The sequence below is a fragment of the Patella vulgata genome, chromosome 3 (genome assembly GCF_932274485.2).
Source record: "Patella vulgata chromosome 3, xgPatVulg1.2, whole genome shotgun sequence".
Taxonomy (NCBI): Eukaryota; Metazoa; Mollusca; class Gastropoda; family Patellidae; genus Patella; species Patella vulgata.
Window position 1 is genome coordinate 58506818 of NC_065881.2, and position 22266 is coordinate 58529083.

Genomic DNA, 22266 nt, shown 5'->3' on the forward strand with positions numbered 1-22266 from the left:
CATGCATTATTTCTGTTAATTTACAGGAGACATGGAAATTAATTTTCAAAATAAATATATTGGAATGGTTTCTTTGATATTTATCTCGATTATTACTAATTTGTTTTTATAATGACAAAAAAAAGCTTTTGATTGTATGCTAGTGTTATCACTTACCCGCTGTATAGTTTTAACTTCCGACGAATGCGGCGCGAAAAACAATTTTTGGCTCGAAATATATGTTACAAATTTATTTTTATATTTGCAAATATTCATAAATGAATGTATGTAGTGTCAGAAATGAAAAAGTTTATTAAAGGTGCGTATATTCGAACTCGAAACAAAACATAATAGATCTGTAGGTAAATCAGATTTTTAACAAAAGCAAATCAAGTCAAGGGTTAAAGAATAATGTTTTTAAAACGTTATTTTTGCACTAAACACATGATGTGGCACCTCAAAATAATCCTTATGAAACGAACTACAACTTTTCATTGATCGGAAGTTCCAATTTGCCTGCAGTTTTACGGATTTTTATAAAACACGATTGTAAACACACTCCATTCATTCAATCCATGTGCTCTTACTATTAACAGATTATACGCATGCTCAGTACAAGTCATTTTCTCATTTGTTAAAATTGACACCGCCCCCTTAAGTCTCGAGTTTTGTCATTTCTCCTCTCAATTGTATTAAATAGGAAATACTAAGACTTGTTGATCGAATCTATAATATTGTCAACATCAACAACAATCATGGCGACTTCCATGGAAAGGTTTATTCACACGTTTAAGCACAAATCTGCTGCAGTTATTGGAATGATACACCTGAAAGCATTACCAGGTATATTTATTTTGTAACATCTGTCTGTAAAATATCTTCATTTCACCTTATTGCATGACACCATGTGTTACAAATCATCACGAAGACTATAGACCCCTTTCACATCTACGTCACGGCGGGTGGCGCACGCATACAGGCAGGCAATATCGCGCAATATTTACAATGTCTGAATACTATAAAGGTCTAACCGACAACGATAAAAAACACGTCCCCTAGAGGGAATCGCCACCTGTCCTACACCACAAATAAAACTATTAATTAATAAATCAGGGTGATAGCGCAAAAATGTCCCCAGAAGAGGGAAACGCTACACACCCTGAAATATTCTTTACACTTTTATTTATTTGACTAAATAAGTATTGATTGTAGATCATATTAAGCCATCATATATGATGTATTATTGTATTTATTAACTCCTAATACATTTTGATTGAATGTATATCATACTAACTTGCCATAAATGCATTTTTTTTTTTTTTTTTTTTTCTTCCTCCAACCCCAGCCCCCCCCCCCCCGAAGCCTTACTAGACGAAATAAAAACAAAACCATCACAAGACCAGCTACTCTTTTTTCTCTAGCTTTCTCTTTTCAGGCGCTGGATTCTTCCTTCAGAGAACCAACAACAAAGGAATGAACAACAGAAATAATGATGAAATCAACCACCATACCGCACAACAAAACCAAATGGAAGGAAGAATGGTCCAGGCCTTACACTCACCAACAAGCCCCAAGGAAGAGTTGCACCACCCTGCCATTCAACCGGACAAATCGACCAGACCGACAAAAATGACCTAAATATATATATATATATGTACATACTATGTCTAAATGTTTGTCTCTGTCCAAATGTTCGTCCACATTCATGTCTGTTTTGTTACAAATTCGTCTGTTTTGTAAACGTCCACTTGCACCTTTTTTTTCATTGCACCTGCTATCTCATGTCTCTTGCTGTTATCTATTGTCTTCTGTACATATATATAAAAACCTAATTATCCTCTTTTTCACTAATCACATTGTAAATTATTGCACCTTGTATACATAACATGTTATTGTCTGCGATATCACCTCGGTGGAAGCGGACTTAAAATACAACTAACTAACAACAACAAACGATAAAAAACAATACGACTATAAATTAACATTAAAAAACGGAACGAAGCTTGACGACCCTTATACTCTTGTTGATGGGTGGCGCGATGACATAAAAAATCTACCTAATATTACGTGGATCAATATTACAAAATATCTAATAGAAACACCAAGTGTGTTTACACACGAGAGCATAAAGGCCTACAAATCATTAGATGGTTATAACTTTTTTAGAGAAGGCCATGTTCAGGATTGTTTTTATCATGAAACATCAACAACAAAATCGTTTTGTTTTATAAAATCAAAGGCAAGATATTGTTAGAATAAACCATTTATTAATTTTATTGTTGTGTGAGATACTCAGGGACAGCAGACTGGGATCAATCACAATGCCATGGCCAAAGCCCCAAGTCTTGTTGAGTAAATCTGACAGCAAGCAATTAATTTTGAATAATTGATGAATTTATTTCCATAAAATAAAAAGCTGGAGATATTTAGACAGAGTTTATTTTTGTTATTGTAATATGTCAGTATTACTTTATTTTGCAGGAACCCCATTAAATAATCATGGTGTTAAAGAAATTATTGATATTGCATGTAATGAAGCTAGAATATATAAAGAGGCTGGGGTAGTAAGTATATAACAATAAAATGTCGAGATTGTTAAAGGTGTTTTTTTTTTCTCTTTTCTTAAAGTATCAATGAAGGGAGTAGATGCTCTTTGCAATTAAATCTAATTAAAAAATAAACAGAAATTTTTCAGAACCATGAATATAATGCTGTAAATTATATTGAATCTGGATTTGTTACACCATATTGATATAATATGAACATGCTTGGTTTAATGATATAATCAAATAATATTGAATCTAGAATATATTTTCACTGATCTGTGATACTATCCCTAAAATATATCAAAGATTTCATTTAACATAAAGGATTAGTTGTAACAATAATTTGTTACCCCCCCCCCCCCCAACACCCCAACCCTTAATATGTGCAGTTTCCAGTATTTATGATTTCAACTATGTTTTATCAGGATGGTGTTATGGTTGAGAATATGCATGATCTACCATATTTACACACTCAAGTTGGTCCAGAAATAACAGCTACTATGGCTATTATATGTTCAGAAGTCAAAAGAGTATTTCAACCAGGTCCTGTTGGAGTTCAAGTTCTTGCTGGAGCTAATAAACATGCTATGGCTATTGCTAATGCTGCAAGTAAATATCATTTTTTTAATATATGTATACCAGTGGTATATATAATACACAATAAGTCGAACTGATGTTTTAGCTAAATCTCTAACAGAAAAATTAAACAACATTGGCAATTGTAAAGGGAAACGTCCTTAAAAAGTAAGCATGCACAGCTACTTACTTGTTATATTTTGATTGTGTCAAATGGCTACGATATAGATTAAGAAAATTAAATGTTAGATATCATCCTGGGTATTTCCAGTGGCAGCGTTCCGTTCTACTCCACGAAGCCCAGGGTCCAGTCACAGGTTTTTCACAAATTCAAATTATCTGCTCTTGATGATTCCATTGGCACGTAGTTTGATTCTTTTTACCAACAGTTTTACATACCAGTCCTAGCGTCATTGTTTATGTTCACTACAATAAAGCATATTGATAGGTCGATAAAAATAGCAAAACAATCAAGGGCAGATAACTTGACCATGTGTCTCCCCCGTGAATAGACCTAGGGGCTAGTAGAGTAGAACGGAACAATATCACTGGGGAGGCTGAGGATGGTTAGATATGTGCAGTAAATATTGCTTGTGATGGAGCATCAAGGGAGATAACTTCGTTCAATCATTGTTGTTTTGCACTAAATGTTTTATTCCCAATGACAATGTGGGAATTAGTATCACACTATAAATATGTCTGTTATAACGATAATGACATAACAGACCATTAGAAAAGTGCTATAAAGCTACACCTGTATCTATGGTAGACCTACATCAAATTGATTATAAACCATATCACTACTGAATCTGCTAATATGAAACTATCCACATTTATTTCTGTTTGTACAACACTAAAGACTTTCCTAAGATTTCCTTTCCCAGCATTATTCCCCCCTCTTTCATATCTGTGTAGGTTTACAATTTTTATATGCTAACATTGAAATGTGATCAAATATTGTTGTCACCACTTCGATGAGTTGTCCACAGTTCTGGTAGATGTTCTAGAATCTAGAGGCTAAGTTATTGCCTGATTGTCTTGAAATTTATGTTCATGTTCAAAGGATGAATAGGTTTATTAATCCTCAACAGACACTCTAAAGACTAATGTTATGATCTGATCGACTTGAAATTTATACACAATTTAGAAGTTCGCTAGACATAGAAACATTAATTTTCAACAATTAATTACCGTCAGATCATCAGATCAGTTTGAAAAAACTTGTATTCGTGTTGTTAAGTGGAGCAGATGGGTTGATTTTCAGATAAAAACACAGTATTAATTTCTAGTAAAAACTCTTTTTATCAATCAATAATACACAGTACAAATCACACAACATGCTGGCTTACTTATGTCATTGTTGAAACTGCTGAATCGTGACCCAACAGTTGATAAAAAGGCTTTAATTAAGGGATATAATAGGTGTCGATGTTAAATTATGATTACATATTTGACAAGCTTAAAGGAGAAGTTCACCCAAGCAGGTTATTTTTCATAATCATAATAAACACACTATTTGAAAAAAACTTCTGTTTTGAAGTATTAATTATTTATGAGATTTTAAAGACTCAAAAGGCTTATTTTATATGATAAAGAATCAATGGATATTGTTTTATAGACTTTGCAACTTCGATTCTTCAAGTAGCTGTTTTTATCGTGTTAAGATGCTGGGTAAGACAGAACCCTGACTTCTAAACCCAAACAAACTTGTTATATGAGAGTTATCTTGGAGGTTAATTCATGTAGTCCTGAAAAATAATTAGGGGTGGGGGGCAAATTTAAGAAGGTGGTGTATCAAGAATATTGGTTGACTGTTAGCTGTCAATTAATTTGGTATCGTTGATATCACATTGCTTTCATTGTTCAATTTTGTCTTTTTTCTGATTGAATTGTCCCAACTGCTTTCCATTATATCTATGTGTATGGTTTTGTTGTAGATTTGCAGTTTATCCGTGCAGAAGGTTTTGTGTTTTCACATGTCGCTGATGAAGGTTTAATGAATGCTTGTGCTGGTGAATTACTTCGATATAGAAAACAAATTGGTGCTGAAAATGTCATGGTATTTACAGATATTAAAAAAAAACATAGGTTGGTAATACATATCTTTATTAATTTTTAAAGTGTTATTCCTGAGGATAGTTAGAGCATATGCAGGATTTTTTGAGGGGCAAAGGGAATGTATTGGCATAAATGAAAAGTACTTTTGAGGTGTGTTTCCTTACTTGAAAAATTAATCTCTGCAATTGTTTTTGTAGGGCATCTGTTAATAAGCTTGCACATCAAACAATATGTTCAGAATTGATTACTAAAATGGTTCAACAGGGTTACTTAGTCATTTTAAGACAATCGTTGTTCATTAATGACCAAAAAATCATGACAATCACTATAAAATTTTCAAGAAGCTTGTATAGACATATGGTCATCTAGGCACTTGTGTAGCATATAATTTGAGGACTGCCCCCATATGAAAACTTTAAAGTTTTGTATTCATAAAAAAAGTGATCACAGAGCTTCAGATAGTTGTAAAGGGCAAGGATATAGGTTTTTAAGGGCGAGACTAAAGTAAGCTACCTGCCTACCACTTTAGTTGCTTTACATGTTATATCTCCTGCTTTATGATCTATTGAAATGAAATGAATGGAGATTCAGTTTGAAACATAAAATGTGACTTCAAGCACTCACAGTATTTTGATTTGTAAGTCTGCACATGAAAATAGCAGTTCCTGTCTTATTCTTTGTTGTATTTCAATCAATACACAATGATTAATTATAGATATAAGATTGCTTCTGAGTTTAATTAGTTTCTACTATCTATTATTGATATCGAGATTAGAGAATTCTACTGGGTATAATAAGGCCTGCAAATCAGTTATGAGTTTTATACCGTTGCCCCTGTCCGTCTGAACGTCCGTCCACAATTTGTTTGTGGATAGTATACAGGCCTATCTCCCTAAGATCTCTGTTCCTTTCGATACCGGCATGTATCGGACCATAACTTCATGGATTATGCCCCCTGATTGTACGAAAAATCATGCTTTTAGCTTGTGGACACTCTAGAGGTCACAATATCGACCCTATTTTGAGAAACTTGAAATACATGTTTATAACCCAAAGATCTTGGTTCCAGTCGATATTCCAGTCGATATTCAGATTGTAGCTTCCTGAATTATGGCCCTTGATTGTACGAAAAATTGTGTTTTTAGCTTGTGGTCCCTCTAGAGGTCACAATTATTATTCGATTTAAAAAAAAATAACACGTTAGAATATATCACTGTTACACTGTAATATTGGTGGAGCAAATTTCGTGAAAATCAGACCAAAAATGCCTTCCCACGTACGCAAATAGTGTTGTGGACTCTCTAGAGGGTCACAATCTTGATCCGATTTTGATGGTTCCTTTCGATAATCTCGCATATCCGAACGTAACTTCCTGGATTATGGCCCCGGATTGTTTGGAAAATCGCATTTTCAGATTGTGGACCTGATAGAAGTCACAATTTGTATACAATTTTAAAAAATTTCACCGGAGCAAATTTCCTGCAAATCGGACCAAAACTGCCTCCCCACTTACGCAAATAGTGTTGTGGCCCCTCTAGAGGGTCACAATTTTGATCCGATTTTAATGGTTCCTTACGATAATCTCGCATATCCGAACGTAACTTCCTGGATTATGGCCCCCGATTGTTTGGAAAATCGCATTTTTAGATTGTGGACCCGATAGAAGTCACAATTTGTATTCAATTTTAAAAAACGTTTAAATATATCACTGTTAAACATCAATGAAGGTTGAGTTTGAATTTCAAAAAAATCTAATCGAAACTATTGGACAAAATGGCAGCTCCTTGTACGCAAATAGTGTAAAAGTATGTAATACCAAAGTTGTGGACACAATTTTTATCCGATTTTGATGAAACTTGAAATCCAAAGATTGTGGTTCCTTTTGATATTTGCGCATTTCGGACTGTAACTTCTAGATTATACTTTATAGCACCTGATTGTACAAAAAAACACATTTTTAGCTTGTGGACACTCTAGAGTTCAAAATTTTTATCCAATTTTAAAAAACATTTAAATTTATCACCATCACACCCTAATGATGGTTAAGTTCCAATTCGTGAAAATCAGACCAAAACTGCCTGACAAAATGGCGGCTCCTTGTACCCAATTAGTGTAAAAGTATGTCGTACCAAGGTTGTGGACTAACAAGATTTTGATGAAGCTTAAAATATTTGTTTATGTACAAAGATCTCGGTTCCTGTCGCTATATGCACATATTAGACTTGTAACTTCCTGGATTTTGGCCCCTGATTTTAAGATAAATCGTGTTTTTAGTTTGTGGATTCTCTAGAGGTCACAATTTTTCATCCGATTTTAAAAAACATTTAAATATATCACAATTCCACAATAATGAAGGTTGGAATCGAATTTTAGGAAAATCAAAACGAAACTTCCCGACAAAATGGCTGCTCTTTGTACGCAAATTGTGTAGAAGTATGTAATACAAAGGTCGTGGACCCTTAAGACATCACAATTTTTATTCGATTTTGATGTAACTTAGAATATATCTTTATATCCCAAAGATCTCAGTCCCTTTGATATTCGTGTATTTCAGACCATAACTTTCTGGATTATGGCCCCTGATTGTACGAAAAATCGATTTTGTTTTTAGCTTATTCTCTATCCATCTCTTGCAAAATGTGGGCGTATCTTGCCTGGTAACCACTGGTTTAAAATGTAGTTATCTCCCTTATAACATGTTTGTTGCACACGATAGCTGCTGACTGAGTCTTGTTTCATCAGTTTTAATCTCCACCAAAAAATGTTTGTTCCTGAGATTTTCTTAACAAAAATCAGTGGCTGTAAATGATTCACTTATTTATTCAATTTAACTTCCTTAATATGAAAAAGAAAAAAAAAATACTCCATATTGTTGGGTGGGGGCCTTAACATATGGATGTGCCCATTGGTGCTAAATATCATTGGGAGCTGTGTTTCTGTAATGAACTTGTCTGGCTTCCCATGACATCATTGAAAATCATATAACATCATTGTCAATGCAATCAGTGCAGTTTACCTATCTGAGTCAAGGCTAGTAAATATATGTTACAGACCATATGCACAGATCATTATATTTAAGTATATGATTTTGGTTGCATAAAATGAATAGCACATGACACAATTATATGGAATACAAGTTACTTGTAGGGTTTTTTTCAGCAATGTTTCGACAAGGGTTCTCCCGTCTTTATCAAGCAAAGAATGACAATCATGGTACAATGAAAATATATATTTATATGTATTCCATATAATTGTGTTATTCTCATCCAGTTACTAAATGCCGCTTAAACAATTTAAAATGAATCGCTTTGCAAGAATCTTTTACTGCACTGGTATCATATCCATTTATACAATTATGTAACTGTGTATTTTGAATTTTGTTTTACCTTGTGTTTCAAGGTCCTTGACTTGTGTTGGATTCATTGATACAATATCAGATGGGTGCTATGCACATGGCAGGGAGTGTGTCCTCTTTTGGAGTACTTGATACCACTTGTCTAGATTCAGTTTATTCTGATATATTGTTTTATGTCAGTCTGAAATTATGTCAATATGTGACATCTATGACTAGTTTATACATATTGTCGGCTCACATCAATGCGATTAAAATGTCCGACCATGGAGAAATCCCAAGGTAAACATGTAGATTAAAATGATAATCACTCTTATTGGATTGATGAAGGGGAAGATTGATGAATTTTCCGACAAAGCATTGAGTCAGTCAATCATGGCAGATTAAGTAGTTAACCAAGGTAGGTGTATAGGAGGTATAACACGATAAATACATTGATCACTTAATTACCTAATCAAACCAACCTATTATCAACGATAATCGGGTTGAGTGGTAGTTATACACTCAGTACACTATATTAATTTTGGAATTTTGAATATTATTCATCATGTCTTGTCCGATTGGGCATCTAGTCGGACAATTTAGGACATTTGGAAAATAGCGTCGGACATGTCCGGAATATACAGGCAAAATCCCATCCTTGGTCTGAATGGTGTTGCCACTCACCTATTACCATTTAGTTGTATGTTCTGTGTCTGTATACTGTTGGGTGTAACAGTGCAGTAATATTGTACTGATCATGGTATCCTTCACACAGATTACATGATAAAAATTTATGACATTGATTTTATGCTCATTTAAACTGTTGTTATAATTACAGTGCTCATGCTATAACCGAAGATGTTAATATAATAGAGACTGCTAAAGCTGCTGAGTTATTTTTAAGTAATGGTGTAATTATAACTGGTACATCTACTGGTCAACCTGCTAGTGTTAAACAAGTTAAAAGTATGTTCATTTTCTTGTAGACTTTTTTTTTACTTTTATGGATTTTAATTATTTGATTAAAAATAAGAACCTTGATTAGAAAGCACACAATCAAAATTCATTCCATGAATAGAAAGCACACTTTGTAGTCATTTATAACAAAATATATGTGGTCAAAACCTTCAAGATTTTTTTATCAAATAATTATAATGACATATTTGACTTTTTGAGGGTAAAAAAAAAATTATTATCCACAGAATGTAACAAAAAAGGCTTAATGTCCATTTACATTAAAAACCCAAGGGGAATGAAATGTGGTGTTGTTCCTGAATTATACGATGACTGTGGTTACCTCCCTTATATTAATTAATTCACACACACCCTCTATAAACAACCCATTCACACAACTGTTAATACATATAGACCTTAGGTCCATCCAATATGTCATGTAGCATACACAGCTTTGAGTAGGCATATATTCCTTCAAATTATTAGCAAAAATAAATATGAAATATAACTATTAGCAAATTAAAATTTCTAGGTGTTTTGGATTCTGTTCATGTTCCTGTGTTGATTGGATCAGGTGTTACTATGGAGAATTTAGATTCTTTTAAAGCAGCACAAGGTCTTATAATTGGTTCCTATTTCAAACGAGATGGTAAATGGACCAATGATATTGATGCTGATAAATTGAAACGATTTATGGAGAAAGTTACAGCAATAAGAACTAATCCTATAAAGGCAACTTATATAATGTAATATTCAGGGGTAGATATAGAGATATAATCTAAAAGTATGAAATGAGATGCATTTATAAATGGTAAACTTTGGCTTGTTTTCAAATCCATTGTATCAGTATTGTATATACTCATGTCGTATTCGAAATAAAATATTATTTAAACCAAGAAAGAAATGATGTTTTTGTATGTTCTCTGTAAGCTATCTTTTACACTTTTCATTATAAAGTAATTTTTAAAAGTGTATATTATTATGAATTACAGTAATTGTAAAACTATATTTGGATAGAAACTCCTAAATGTTTTTTTTTTATACATCTGACTGAATATTTGTTTAATCAGTGATGTATATTTTGTCTTATTCTAGAATGGATATCAATTCCAGTATTGTTGTATACAGTATTAAATTATTTTCAAATTTATAAACATTCAAGGATGTCATTTATAATGGTTGTCAAAAATTTAATGGCAAAAAAATATCCAGTTCATAAGTTATTAATGTTGAGTATCTTAATTAATTTATATGTTTTGTTGTATGTTTCATATTACATTTATATCTTTTCTAAAAACAAAACATAAGTTTTATTATCATTAATGACTTTTATCTGACTTTGTCATTATTACCAATAAGATATTTTTCAGCATTACCAGTTTACCACCCTTTGCTTTGTTTTTACAGGATATTGTCATAACTAACTGTACAAAACTGATATTTAATCACTTTTCAACATGTAAGATTTAGTAGCTTTGACTCATTTATTTACATTCAGTATCTCTCTTGAAAGAAACATAATACATAATTGATGAATAACTGGATTACTTCATGAAGATTGGCCTGTAATTGTTCCAGTTATCATTAGCTTCACAAGAGTAGTTAGTCATCTTTTGTTGGTATTATATGGCAATAGAAGCTGAATATGTGTCCATATATAAACATCCACTAAAAATATTCTTTAACTTTCACCAGCACAATAACTTGTCATATTTTAATCATTCTCCTGCAACAATGCGGTTTGGGGTTAAAGGGGTAAAGTAAAGAATCGTCTTGAAGGAGAACTGATTCCATGCATATTTACTTAGATAACTGACAGTTGATAAAGTTTGTTACACTACATATTGACAAGATTGACATTCATAGACTATTTTTCCTTAGCAACAAGAGAGCCACAGTGGTTAAGTGAGTAAGACGCTGGCTCCTAGTCTGGAGGATGTGTGTTCGATCCCTGCATTGGCAGAGAAAGTTCATCAGGATTCTCAGGCGTGGTTTTGCCTTGTGCAGGAAGAAGGGCCTGACAAGGACAGCTGTCTAGTCATTCGTATGGGACAAAAAACTGAGGTTTTGTGTATGCATTGGGGTGTATGTAAAAGATCACTTGGCAGTTGGAATTCGATATAAGAGTAGGCCATAGTGCCGCTGCCCGGGGAAAAATTTCCTTCAGCATATACTGTATGGCATATGCTGTCTTCATTAGCCCAGTTGGAGCAGAACAGGACATTAAACCCCATTTCATTTCATTTCCTTAGCAACAACTTGCAATACCAGTGCAGGGTTTGATTCTGTAAGTACATGTAATACAAATCAGCAGGTGGCATACTTTCAACCAGATCTCTGGTAAATCCAACACATGGGAAAAAGATACAGGCCTTAGATAATAGAGGACTGATAAAGGAACGGAAATAAAACAAAGTACAAATATATGAAAGGACTTTATACAGTCTAAATAGTTACCTACACCCAAGTTTGTAGTTTTTTTTTTATTTCAAAACAGCCGAGACCATTTTTATATTTATCATGTTATCTTCATGAACTAGTGCTGTTTACACATTTTATAATAAGGTTTTTTTGTTACTTGATCAGTCCAGCTTTTTACAGTTTGGTAAAGTCTATTTTATACCAAACATTGTTATTATTTTTTATTTCAGTTTTACCTAGCAAAAAATGTTCTTTAGGTAGTTTAGATTTCAGGCTGCTGTGTTGATGTTAACTATCTTTTTACTAATTATCACCCATCTGTCAATCTTGGACTGACTTTTTTACGATTTTAAGTAAAGATTAGACTATATCTTTCTGACTTTTCACAGATTGAAATGAGGAAAGATGAATTAATCATGTCATTTGTTTCTAAGTTATATAACATTTTTTCTCTTGTTGTGTTACGGATAAATTTGTACCAGTATATCTACATCTGGGTGCATCACGTTTTTCTTTTTAAAATCAATTATCTTCAGATGATGCATTAGAGTCAAGGGTTTTTTCTTGAACAAAAAATAAAAATTAGTTAGATGTTTTATTTCATCAGATGCCATTGAATATTTTTTTGAATATTTTTCTGAAAGTTAATTAAAATCTTTATATAAATTCATGAGAATTGAGTTCAAGTCGAGCGATAAAAGATATGTTTATATTCAGCAAGTGCTTATTCACGATCTGTGATTTATCATCTTCAAGTTGTCAGTAAAATTTCCTATATCTAGATACAAAGGTTGATAAAACTTTTTATAATTAAACTTGGAGATTTGTGAGATACATCCTGTGTCAGGCATATGTTAATTAAAGTGAGTCCTTATTTCCGATGCTCTTATAAATTAAAATGATGGCAATCACAGGTGGATATTAATTTGTTCATATTTAAAACATTTAGATAATTCTGAACATATCCATAATTGCTGATTAAGGCCCCAGTGGCTCATTGAGTATAGCACTGGCTCACAGATCCCGGGTTCGATCTCAGTGTTGGCCAAGACAGTTTCTTGTGATTTTCCAGCATAGTTTTCTGGATAGAGTGCCTGCCAGAGTATCTAGTCATTTGAATGGGGCAAAAAACTGGGGGCCACTCGAATACTGGTTGACCTACACATACAAGAACATTGACAGTTATTATTTGGGAAACACTGCTTTTCCCATCATAATATTTTTTATAAGTAATTCTACCTAATGTTAATTATTATCCAACTCAACTATTTATATTGTAATTTTACATTGGGTTTTATAGGAACAGTGTGACTGACAACCTTCAGTACATTCATTTAGTAAAGAGCTAATAATGAATGATTGCAGAAGTTAAGTGATTTTAAGATTTCATAGTTATTGGTTCCATTATTTTCTACAAGTGTCATAAATCCTGTATTGTTTTAAATATTTTTTATTCAATTTGATAAAATCATTATTGTATTCAATTTATTCATATAAGAATGTGAACATTTATTTTCCTTTATAAAGCAGGATGTTATGGTTTATAAGTATTCACAAAAATAACAAAAGAAATGTAAATATAGTCATTGTTAATAGGTGCCAGCTGTTATCAGGCATGTATTAAATCAACCAATATTGAAATACAGCCAGAAATTTCATATTCAATAATTATTATACATCCACTGGATGCCCTTGTCAATAAATAATTTATACCTGTGTTTATTTAACAATCATATTTTATTAACTGTATAATATAATCAATTATTCTTTTCTAACTTGTGGACATATGTTACAAAACATAAGTGTCTAGAACTAGTTTCCTTAAGATCATTTGATAGTTTGTGTGACATGTATAATGATTGATAGAAGTTTCTATTAAGAAAAAATGGGAACCTACACATTTATATAACTGCAGTGTATTTGTGACTGTATTGGAATATTCAAGTCATAATTCTGACTGCATTTTCTTGACCCAAAACCTGGCCATTAAAGATATATTTCCTTGTAATTATATATTTTGCAAGCTAATTCAGTTTCAATTCTAAAAATCAGTGCCATTGCAAGTGCAGTCATTAAGCAATAGTTGAATTGTCTGTCTATAATTTTATATTTATAGATCATAAGAAATACCATAATTTTTCAGGTTGCATTACTTGACATGATATACCTTAAGGCAACATTATATATATATATATATATATCTTTATAAAATAGTAAACTTTTTTCTATGAAGTACTGTATTCAGATATTTATTTGTATTGATTTATATTGATAATATATCTAGTCAGTAAAAATTCAGAAATTACTACACAACATGCCCTATGTAACCATTTATTACTCATTCATAATTTGTATATTTAAGTCTTCTTATTCTATTTTAGACTTGCATTCATTACCAGGATTAGGAAGTTGTGTTACAGAATAGTAGACAAATTACCACCCTTTCTTCAAATAAATAATACATTATATCTCATAATTGCCATTGATTTATTGACTGTATGATATATGTTGAGATATTACAATTATCCTGATATTTTAGCACAGCATTGAAAAGTTATAATGCTATTTACCTAATGGTTTATTAAAGATTGATTTTTATTTGTTACACATTATTTTTCTTGTAATCTCATAATAAAGCTTACATAAAATTTAAGGATTTTTAATGTGGTATATACACCTACATACTGTCGTCATACCTGTAAGTCCATTGTTCACCATGGTTTGTGGATCGTATAGAGGCTAAAATTTAAAGTTGTTACCCACTAGACTTAAAAATTCTGTTAATTTTTCCAATTTCAGAACAGCTAAAGTTATGTGATTACAAAATTAAATGAAATGGGGTCTTAATGCCCTACTGTTCTGTACCGACTTGGCTAATGAAGACGGGCATATGAAGGAAATTTTGCCCGGACAGCAATGCTTCGACCTACTCTGATATCAAATTCCAATGCGTACACAGGACCTTGGTTTTTCGTCCCATCTAAACACTTATGTTGACCCTTGCCAGGCCCTCTGTCCTACACCACTGACAAGGGGAAACCATGCTGGAAAATCCTGATGAACGTTCTTGGCCAACGTGGGGATCGAACATGGGACCTCCTGGTTAGCAAGCCACCGTGGCTCCCATCTAATTACCAATGCATGTTTTGTTTATATTAAGGCTAGGAAGAAGCCTATGAAATGTGTGCTCAGGATGGAAGATGATACCAGATTTTAATATTTCACCCACTTTGATAGGCGCAGGATAACATTTTGCCAATGTTCAAAATTATTGTCAAATAGCGATTATTGTGAACTGAATATACAGTTGATCCCCCAATTATTTAGCATAATGTGTACCTCAAGAATTCAAAAGAACAGGCCTCATCATCAAATTAAGATATAAATCACCTGACAAAAGCAATGGAGTAATTTTATTGTATAGACCAATCCTTAATTTGACCGTGTCCAATCACTTGCTGTAAGGGGGCTGTTTCAGTGTAAGTCTTGCAGCATCCTTGCAACTTTTTATTATCACCAAACCCACTTCAATTCTCAATACAAATTCCTTTACAACCGGTATGATGGTATGACTGGTTACCTGGATAGTCTTGGTTCCTTGTGTATGTGACTCAAGTGAAACTGTAACAGCTATTTTGTTCCAGTTTTCTCACTGTCCTTCTGAAAGTGAAACACTCTTAAGCAAGCTTCAACTAGTATACTATAAGTTTAATGGAACCTCTTTTAAAACAACAGTAGAGAATTCATTGACATGTTGCTTCATCATTTTCTTTATAAATGAAACACTGCTAGGGGCTTTTCAACAACTTAACAATGTTATTATAAGTATTGATCTTTGATTTGGGGTTGTAATTATCTATTTACATATTTTTCTTCTTTACATCTTCCTTTCAGATTTAATTAAGTCTGTTGAAAATTTTATCGTATATATTATGCATGCCTACCATTTTACTTGCATGATAAATACCGGTAAGACAGACTTAGGAAATGAAATGAAATGGGGTTGAATGTCCTACTGTTCTGTTCCAACTGGGCTAATGAAGACAGGCATACACCACATAGTGTGCTATGAGGGAAATTTTGCCCGGGCAGCGGCACTATAGCCTACTCTTATATCGAATTCCAACTGCCAAGGGATCTTTTACATGCATGTCAATGTGTACATGGGACCTTAATTTTTCGTCAAATCCAAACGACTAGACAGATGTCCTTGTCAGACGCCCTATCCTGCACCACTGACAAAGGGTCGGAAAATCCTGACGAACTTTCCCGGCCAATGCAGGGATCAAACACGCGACCTCCAGGCTAGCGACCCAACGTCTTACCCGACAATGTAAAATACTAAACTTTCAAGTAGTATTATCAACCATGAAAGCATTTTATTTATTTTACCATCAAGTATGTTTATATTAAATGATATCCACCACTTCAGCCATTTATTAGATTCTATAATATACATTAGTGAGCGAGAAACACAAACTAGGTCATTTTGGGACTAACATATGATCCAATTATATTTCAATAACAAGAGGAGCCAGGGAAAGCTCTCAGGATAGACAGGAAACCCTACTCTTTGTCACATACAAGCTTGAGATCCACTGGACTCAATGCCAGACCTTGTGATCTAAAGTGCATATTTTAGACCATTGTCAGGTGGCTTTCAAGATTCAACAGTAATTACACTAAGGGGTAGTGTCACCAATATCGAAAGTAATCCATGCATGGGCTAATCACAGCTATTTATATTTTTGTCACTAGGTGTCTGAGAGTAACTTTAGACAAACTAGTTCTTTGGTAAGAAAGAAATGAGGTTTTACTTCCTTTTTATGGGACAAAACTAGAGACACCAGGTAAAATCCAAAATTGAAACTAGCAACTCTACCCCCTACATACATTTCTGGGGTCACCCTCTCCAGTCCCCCAGCTCTGTGCCAGTTATGGTACCTTATAATTGTAATTGTGACCAGGGTTCTGTTTGAGAGCTCAAAAGGTGAGGAAGTTGGTGATCCAATTTCACCTTTGTCACTTCAAAGTAGAGCAGAAAGATAAGGATTTGTTTTAAAAGATGAATAATTTAATTCTCTTTATAAGCAAGATAATTTACAAGAAGGCAGTTATATTATATAATCATATATATAATACATACCGCACAATATCGCAGTAAATATTTTGAATTCAATTTATATATATACATAACTTGACCTTTTAAAGGTTCACAGATACACAGAACTAATACTTAAATAAATAAAACAATACCTACATTATAGGCTTTTCTCTAATGATGTATTCAACAATTATTGAACAAAAATGTCACAGCTCATTTGTAAAATCATTTTGGCCCAGATGAAAATCTATAACAAATAAAATCTCCAAATTCCCATTAAATCAACTATAGTTGAGTTAATTATAATTGTTAAATTGTCTAGTAAATAAATTAAAACACATTTTCAATACCCTTAAATATAACTAATAAATAACAAACAAATGAAGGGACTACAAGCTCTATTAAATTTCCAGGTTCCGCTGAAGCCAATTTCATCTGCTTATTTGTGGTCTCCAAGGGTACACTTTAAACATTTTTCATCATAACATTATATTTGGTATTTTAAAGCAGATTAGTGCGATATAACTACCCCATTTCTTCCAAGTTCTGCAACCCTCTAAAATCCTGCATTTTTGTTAAATAAAATCAACAGTTTTGGTCTTAACCATCTAATAATAAAAAGTCTAATACTAATATGGGGATGTGTAAACGACGGATATCATATCATTCAATATTCAGTTATCTTTCGAAATATTCCAATTTATGATGATAAAACTTATTCTTAAAGTGATTTATTTGGAGACCAAAAAAGTGGGAACAAATGGCAATTCTAATCCAAGCCTGTTCTCCCTTTAGTTATACTGCCAGCAAATAATTAATAAATAATGCTTTACAGATTCACAAATAAATATATCAGAATAATATTAATAACTCTAAAATTCTTAAAGGCTCAATACCACTCTTGTTGTAACTGAATAATATGTCCCAATTTTTATTCTGGTCAACAAATTGTACTATTTTAGAATATTTCAATTAATTGATGATACAAATTTCATCTTAACACACCTTATTTAAAAATTTTGAAAAATTCAACATAATGGTTTGAAACGTCTAACGTAAACCTTTTCAAATGAAACATCGATTTAAAAATATTTTCGAACTCTCTGGACAAGTAAAATAGGATGTAATGGATAATTTACACAACAGGTAGGACACTTAAACATGTAGTACTTAGATAGAGATATTATTTATTTTCTGGAGCTTTCAAGCCAGCAAGAGTGTTCCTTTAATAAGTTTAATTCACTAATACTTAGCACAATTCAAACTAAAGTTAAACATTATTGATCTCTTATTAAAAATATATATATAAATACTATATGACAAATGTGATTAGTATTGGTAAGATATTCAGATGTGTTTAAACTAAATTGGTAAGAATGAAAGATTCTGTTAAATTAAATTGGTAAAATGGAGGATACTATTTAAATCAAATTGGTTAAAGATGAAGGAAGTCGTTTAATCAGATAGGAAATATTCCTATTCCTATATTCAATATATTTCCTTGATAGAAAAATTTACCAACTTTAAATCATCAATCCTAGATATAACAGGAAACTAAATGCCAAAATGAGGCCCTGTAGATTAATTACCAGGGTTACGTAATTCATTTAAAGAACTTCATTTTTCAATTGTATAAATGATTTGAAAATTGTGATTATCACTATAATTTCACAGTACATAGACAGCATTTCTTTAATAACAAATACCTCCGAGCTTCAAATTAACCAGTTTTATTCACTAAAATATATCCTTTAATTCATCCCAATATAATCTAACATTTTACCTTACAAATAACATGATCACAGAGCAATTGCACTGATAAATTATAGCAATAGTTTGACATTTTTATCTGCATATTATATCACAGGAAACAAATACTATAATTAGATATTAGTTGTGTGACATTCCATATCTCATTTATATCTTGCCATAGATGTTAAGCATTAGACAAAATTACATTTATATGAGCCAGAAATATTTGAATTTAACAAAACAAAAGTGCCCAATGGCATTCTATTCTTTGGATAGTAATTTAAGATGATTACGTCAAAAAAATAATTATACAAAAATTTAATAATTTATACCTTGTTTCATACTGACAAATAGTTTGGCAAATAGTGTGGGAGGAAATATTCAATTCACCCACTGTTAACTAAAAATGTTTAGATTAAAATACTTTGGGTTATTACTGGCAGAAGGAATAATTCATGTGTATTGGTGGATCACTGGTAGAAGAAATAATTAATGTGTATTTGTGAAGGCCATTCCACGTTTAAATCTACCTGCATGGGTAAGAATGCCACTTTGATAAGGCTACCCCAACCCCCAGGTAATTCTAAATCGAATAGCACTAATATAATCCAATGTGAAAGGAAATTGGATTATAATTTTATATTGCGAGGTACTGTGAAATGTTAATCTCACATTGGCCTGGTTGAATCATTAAATCCATAGATGCAATTCTAGTGGAAGGGTACATGACCACTGCAGCATAACAATTTTGACAATTTTTGTAGCAGATGATGAATTCACAATTCAGTGAACTTTATTTGGCAATGTGAATGCAAAATATTATTCGCACATAAAAGGTGCAGGTCACAAAAAGTTTGGCTAAACATTCGCCAGAAGACTCCACAAAGTCTTAATATTGAAAATTAAAAATAAGAAATGTATTCTTTAATACAACATTCATTCTATGGAATGCATCACATATATATAAAATATATATAATATAATGTTTTATTCAAATTAATCATTATGATTAACTATTTAGTGGCAGCTTAATTGACTGTCAGTTGGTTAATTTCACTGCCAGTCAGTCAAAACTGACAAAATAGGACTGAAATGGGAGCCCTGCAACAAATGCATCAAAATTATTAGCCATTTCCATTTCCCCCAAAATTTCAACATAAAAGACTTAGTCATATTGTCAAATAAAATCTTCAAGGTTTTGGATTTTATAGAATTTAACAAAGCAACATATTCTATAAATATCACTCGATTCTTTACCCTGGTGATTCATTTTGCTTCCAATACAACATTCTCAGACCTCTATTAAGAAAATATATTATAGATCTAAAAGTTACAAATGATCTATTACGAGCATCCTGTGTGAATGCATGTAGTCAAATCAAGTAAAATTGATCACTCTTTCCTCTTTAAACCAATAAACTGGAATCAATATATGACATATCTAACTATTTTCTGTCTACTTGCAATATATGTATTTCTTACAACCAATGATGTATGTGATGTTTTATTTTGAGTGTAACTATGTGTGTGTCATCATGGCAGGCTTATTGTTATCTAAGATTCTGACAAGTAGACTTGTTCTATTCTGTAAAATTGATGACATTTTTTAAATAAAAAAACCATGATTTATAGATTTGTTAAAAACCATACCACATAATTTTATACACAAGGCAGAAAGTCATTCATCTGTTTTTTCACATTAATTCTTGATGGTAAAAAACACTAATAAATTTTGCTGCTATGAGACTTCTTCGATTACATTATTGACAGTTCACATTAATTGAAACAGTCCTTTTTTTTCTTGTTAAAAAGGTGAAATGTTTAAAATGAATAAAACAATATATTTATAAGATCACGTTAAAATATCAACAGTTAGCTGCCTCCACGCGCCCATTTACAGCTAATAACGATGTAGAACTCTGTTCCGGTAACTGTGAGGTATCGTCAGCACCATCTGGTGGAGTTTTATTTAACAGATGTTGATAATGATGAACCTCCACGTTATCTCGCACAGGGTCTAATAATTGTTCATAATTTGAGCAATTTGAAGTGTTTGATATAGAATCATAGTCGTTAGAAGATTTCGGGTTCAGTAAGGAGGGAGAATCTTCAGCACTATTAATGTCTTTTTTCACACCACAGTTATAATAGTTTTTCTCAGTATCTGAGCAAATGTCATCACTTGCGTTTTGTTGTTCCAATATTCTAGCCGTATCAGTTAGAACTTCTTTTACTTGAGTTACATTACTGCCATTGGCATAGTCTATATCCCTGGTAGCAGGGGTAAGCGGGGGAGCCGTAGCATTATTAAAAGGATCGGAGGCTGCCATAAAATCTTGTTGTGCTGCTAATTTTTCTTTTTCTTTGAATATATCGGTATAGCGAGGAACAAGATCTTCCTGGCCCGATTTATCTACTTTACTGTCACCGATCTCTTCATACATGGCTTCACATGGTCTCGAATCATGTTCACCTACGCATATGTCTAATTCTCCTTCACCTTGTGATTCACCTGGGTCATCTACAAAAAAAAAAACAAAACAACAATTTAATAATAGTGTAATAATAAGAATTAAATCAGATACATTTACATTCCTTATTTGTAGGATACATAGAATAAAACATACCTTGTCAGGTCTCCTAATACACCCACTAGAAGCAAAGTCTCCTTAAATTATTTTCACCAAATTTTATAGAGCAATTTTCACAGAATTTTTGAATTATTTGTTGATAATAAATGGTGAGGTGTATATATTTTTTTTTCATTTAAATTACTTTAATTCTTTGCGTCAGTTATTGAACATGTTATTGGATTTCACTTAAAATAAATAGGTTATTTCTTTTCATGAACATGAATATTGTGAATAAATTCAATAGATAAAAGAATTAAAAATAGATTGAGCCTATATAATGACAACACTTGATATTGTCCTTGACCTAGCTTGCTTTTATTTCATTTTAAAAGCTCCAAACATGCTAGAAATATAGAGTTTCACACCATACACAATCAAAAGAACTTATATTCAATATAAAATTGTTCAGAAATTATTAAAATCAGTCTATTCTAAGTTAAGGCCATTTAGAATTAACATTGGTTTCAATTGACTTGACATCACCATCTTAGATAAATATTAGCAATAAGAATTCTGCTATCTCTCTCATAGAAGCTAGCCCATTTATGGTATTCCTGGAATTATTTTGTATGTACATGATGTGCTTAATTACACAACAATCCTCACATTAAAATAATACATAAATTTAACTTCTGAGATAAATGTGAATGATCTGGTTGCCTTGTGCTTTTAATCTGGTTATTCTAAAATAAAACTGCTTTGAAATGTAGCTTGAAGTTCATTAAGAATTTATTTGTTCACTGGTCTATTCCACACCTGTAACTTATTTTCTGATAAACAACTCATTTTGCCATTAAATTAGAAACTTGGGGCTATCTACGTAATGATAACAATATTGATATATGTAGCGCAAAATACATAATAATTAACTTTCTTGCTTAAAATCCTAGACCCCTTTGATTTTTGTAA

At 32.2% G+C, this 22266-nt stretch overlaps 2 protein-coding genes across 8 annotated transcripts in view; one reads left to right on the top strand and one right to left on the bottom strand.

The window, feature by feature from the left end:
• Positions 1–656: 656 nt before the first annotated feature.
• On the top strand, positions 657–14511 carry LOC126816575 (uncharacterized protein F13E9.13, mitochondrial). Of its 3 annotated transcripts, XM_050543252.2 has the most exons (7): positions 657–822; positions 2461–2543; positions 2951–3134; positions 5039–5189; positions 9332–9459; positions 9980–10206; positions 10543–14511. In XM_050543252.2, exons 1-6 carry the CDS (start codon positions 735–737, stop codon positions 10195–10197), a joined length of 852 nt encoding a protein of 283 aa, XP_050399209.1. In that variant the 5' UTR covers positions 657–734; the 3' UTR covers positions 10198–10206; positions 10543–14511. The 3 variants fall into 3 exon arrangements, with proteins under 3 accessions (XP_050399209.1, XP_050399208.1, XP_050399210.1); XM_050543251.2 differs by lacking the exon at positions 10543–14511 and having other exon boundaries at positions 658–822; positions 9980–10465; XM_050543253.2 differs by lacking the exon at positions 10543–14511 and having other exon boundaries at positions 724–822; positions 1415–2543; positions 9980–10464.
• Positions 14512–16365: 1854 nt separating this feature from the next.
• Positions 16366–22266, bottom strand: part of LOC126816564 (uncharacterized) — a 124044-nt gene continuing 118143 nt past the window's right edge. For 4 of the 5 annotated variants that reach the window (XM_050543233.2, XM_050543235.2, XM_050543231.2 and 1 more), the window contains one exon: positions 16367–21245. In XM_050543233.2, the coding sequence (XP_050399190.1) occupies positions 20590–21245 (656 nt within the window). In that variant the 3' untranslated portion in view covers positions 16367–20589. Of the gene's footprint in view, positions 21246–22266 lie in introns of all 5 variants that reach the window. The other variant, XM_050543234.2, reaches the window with a different exon arrangement.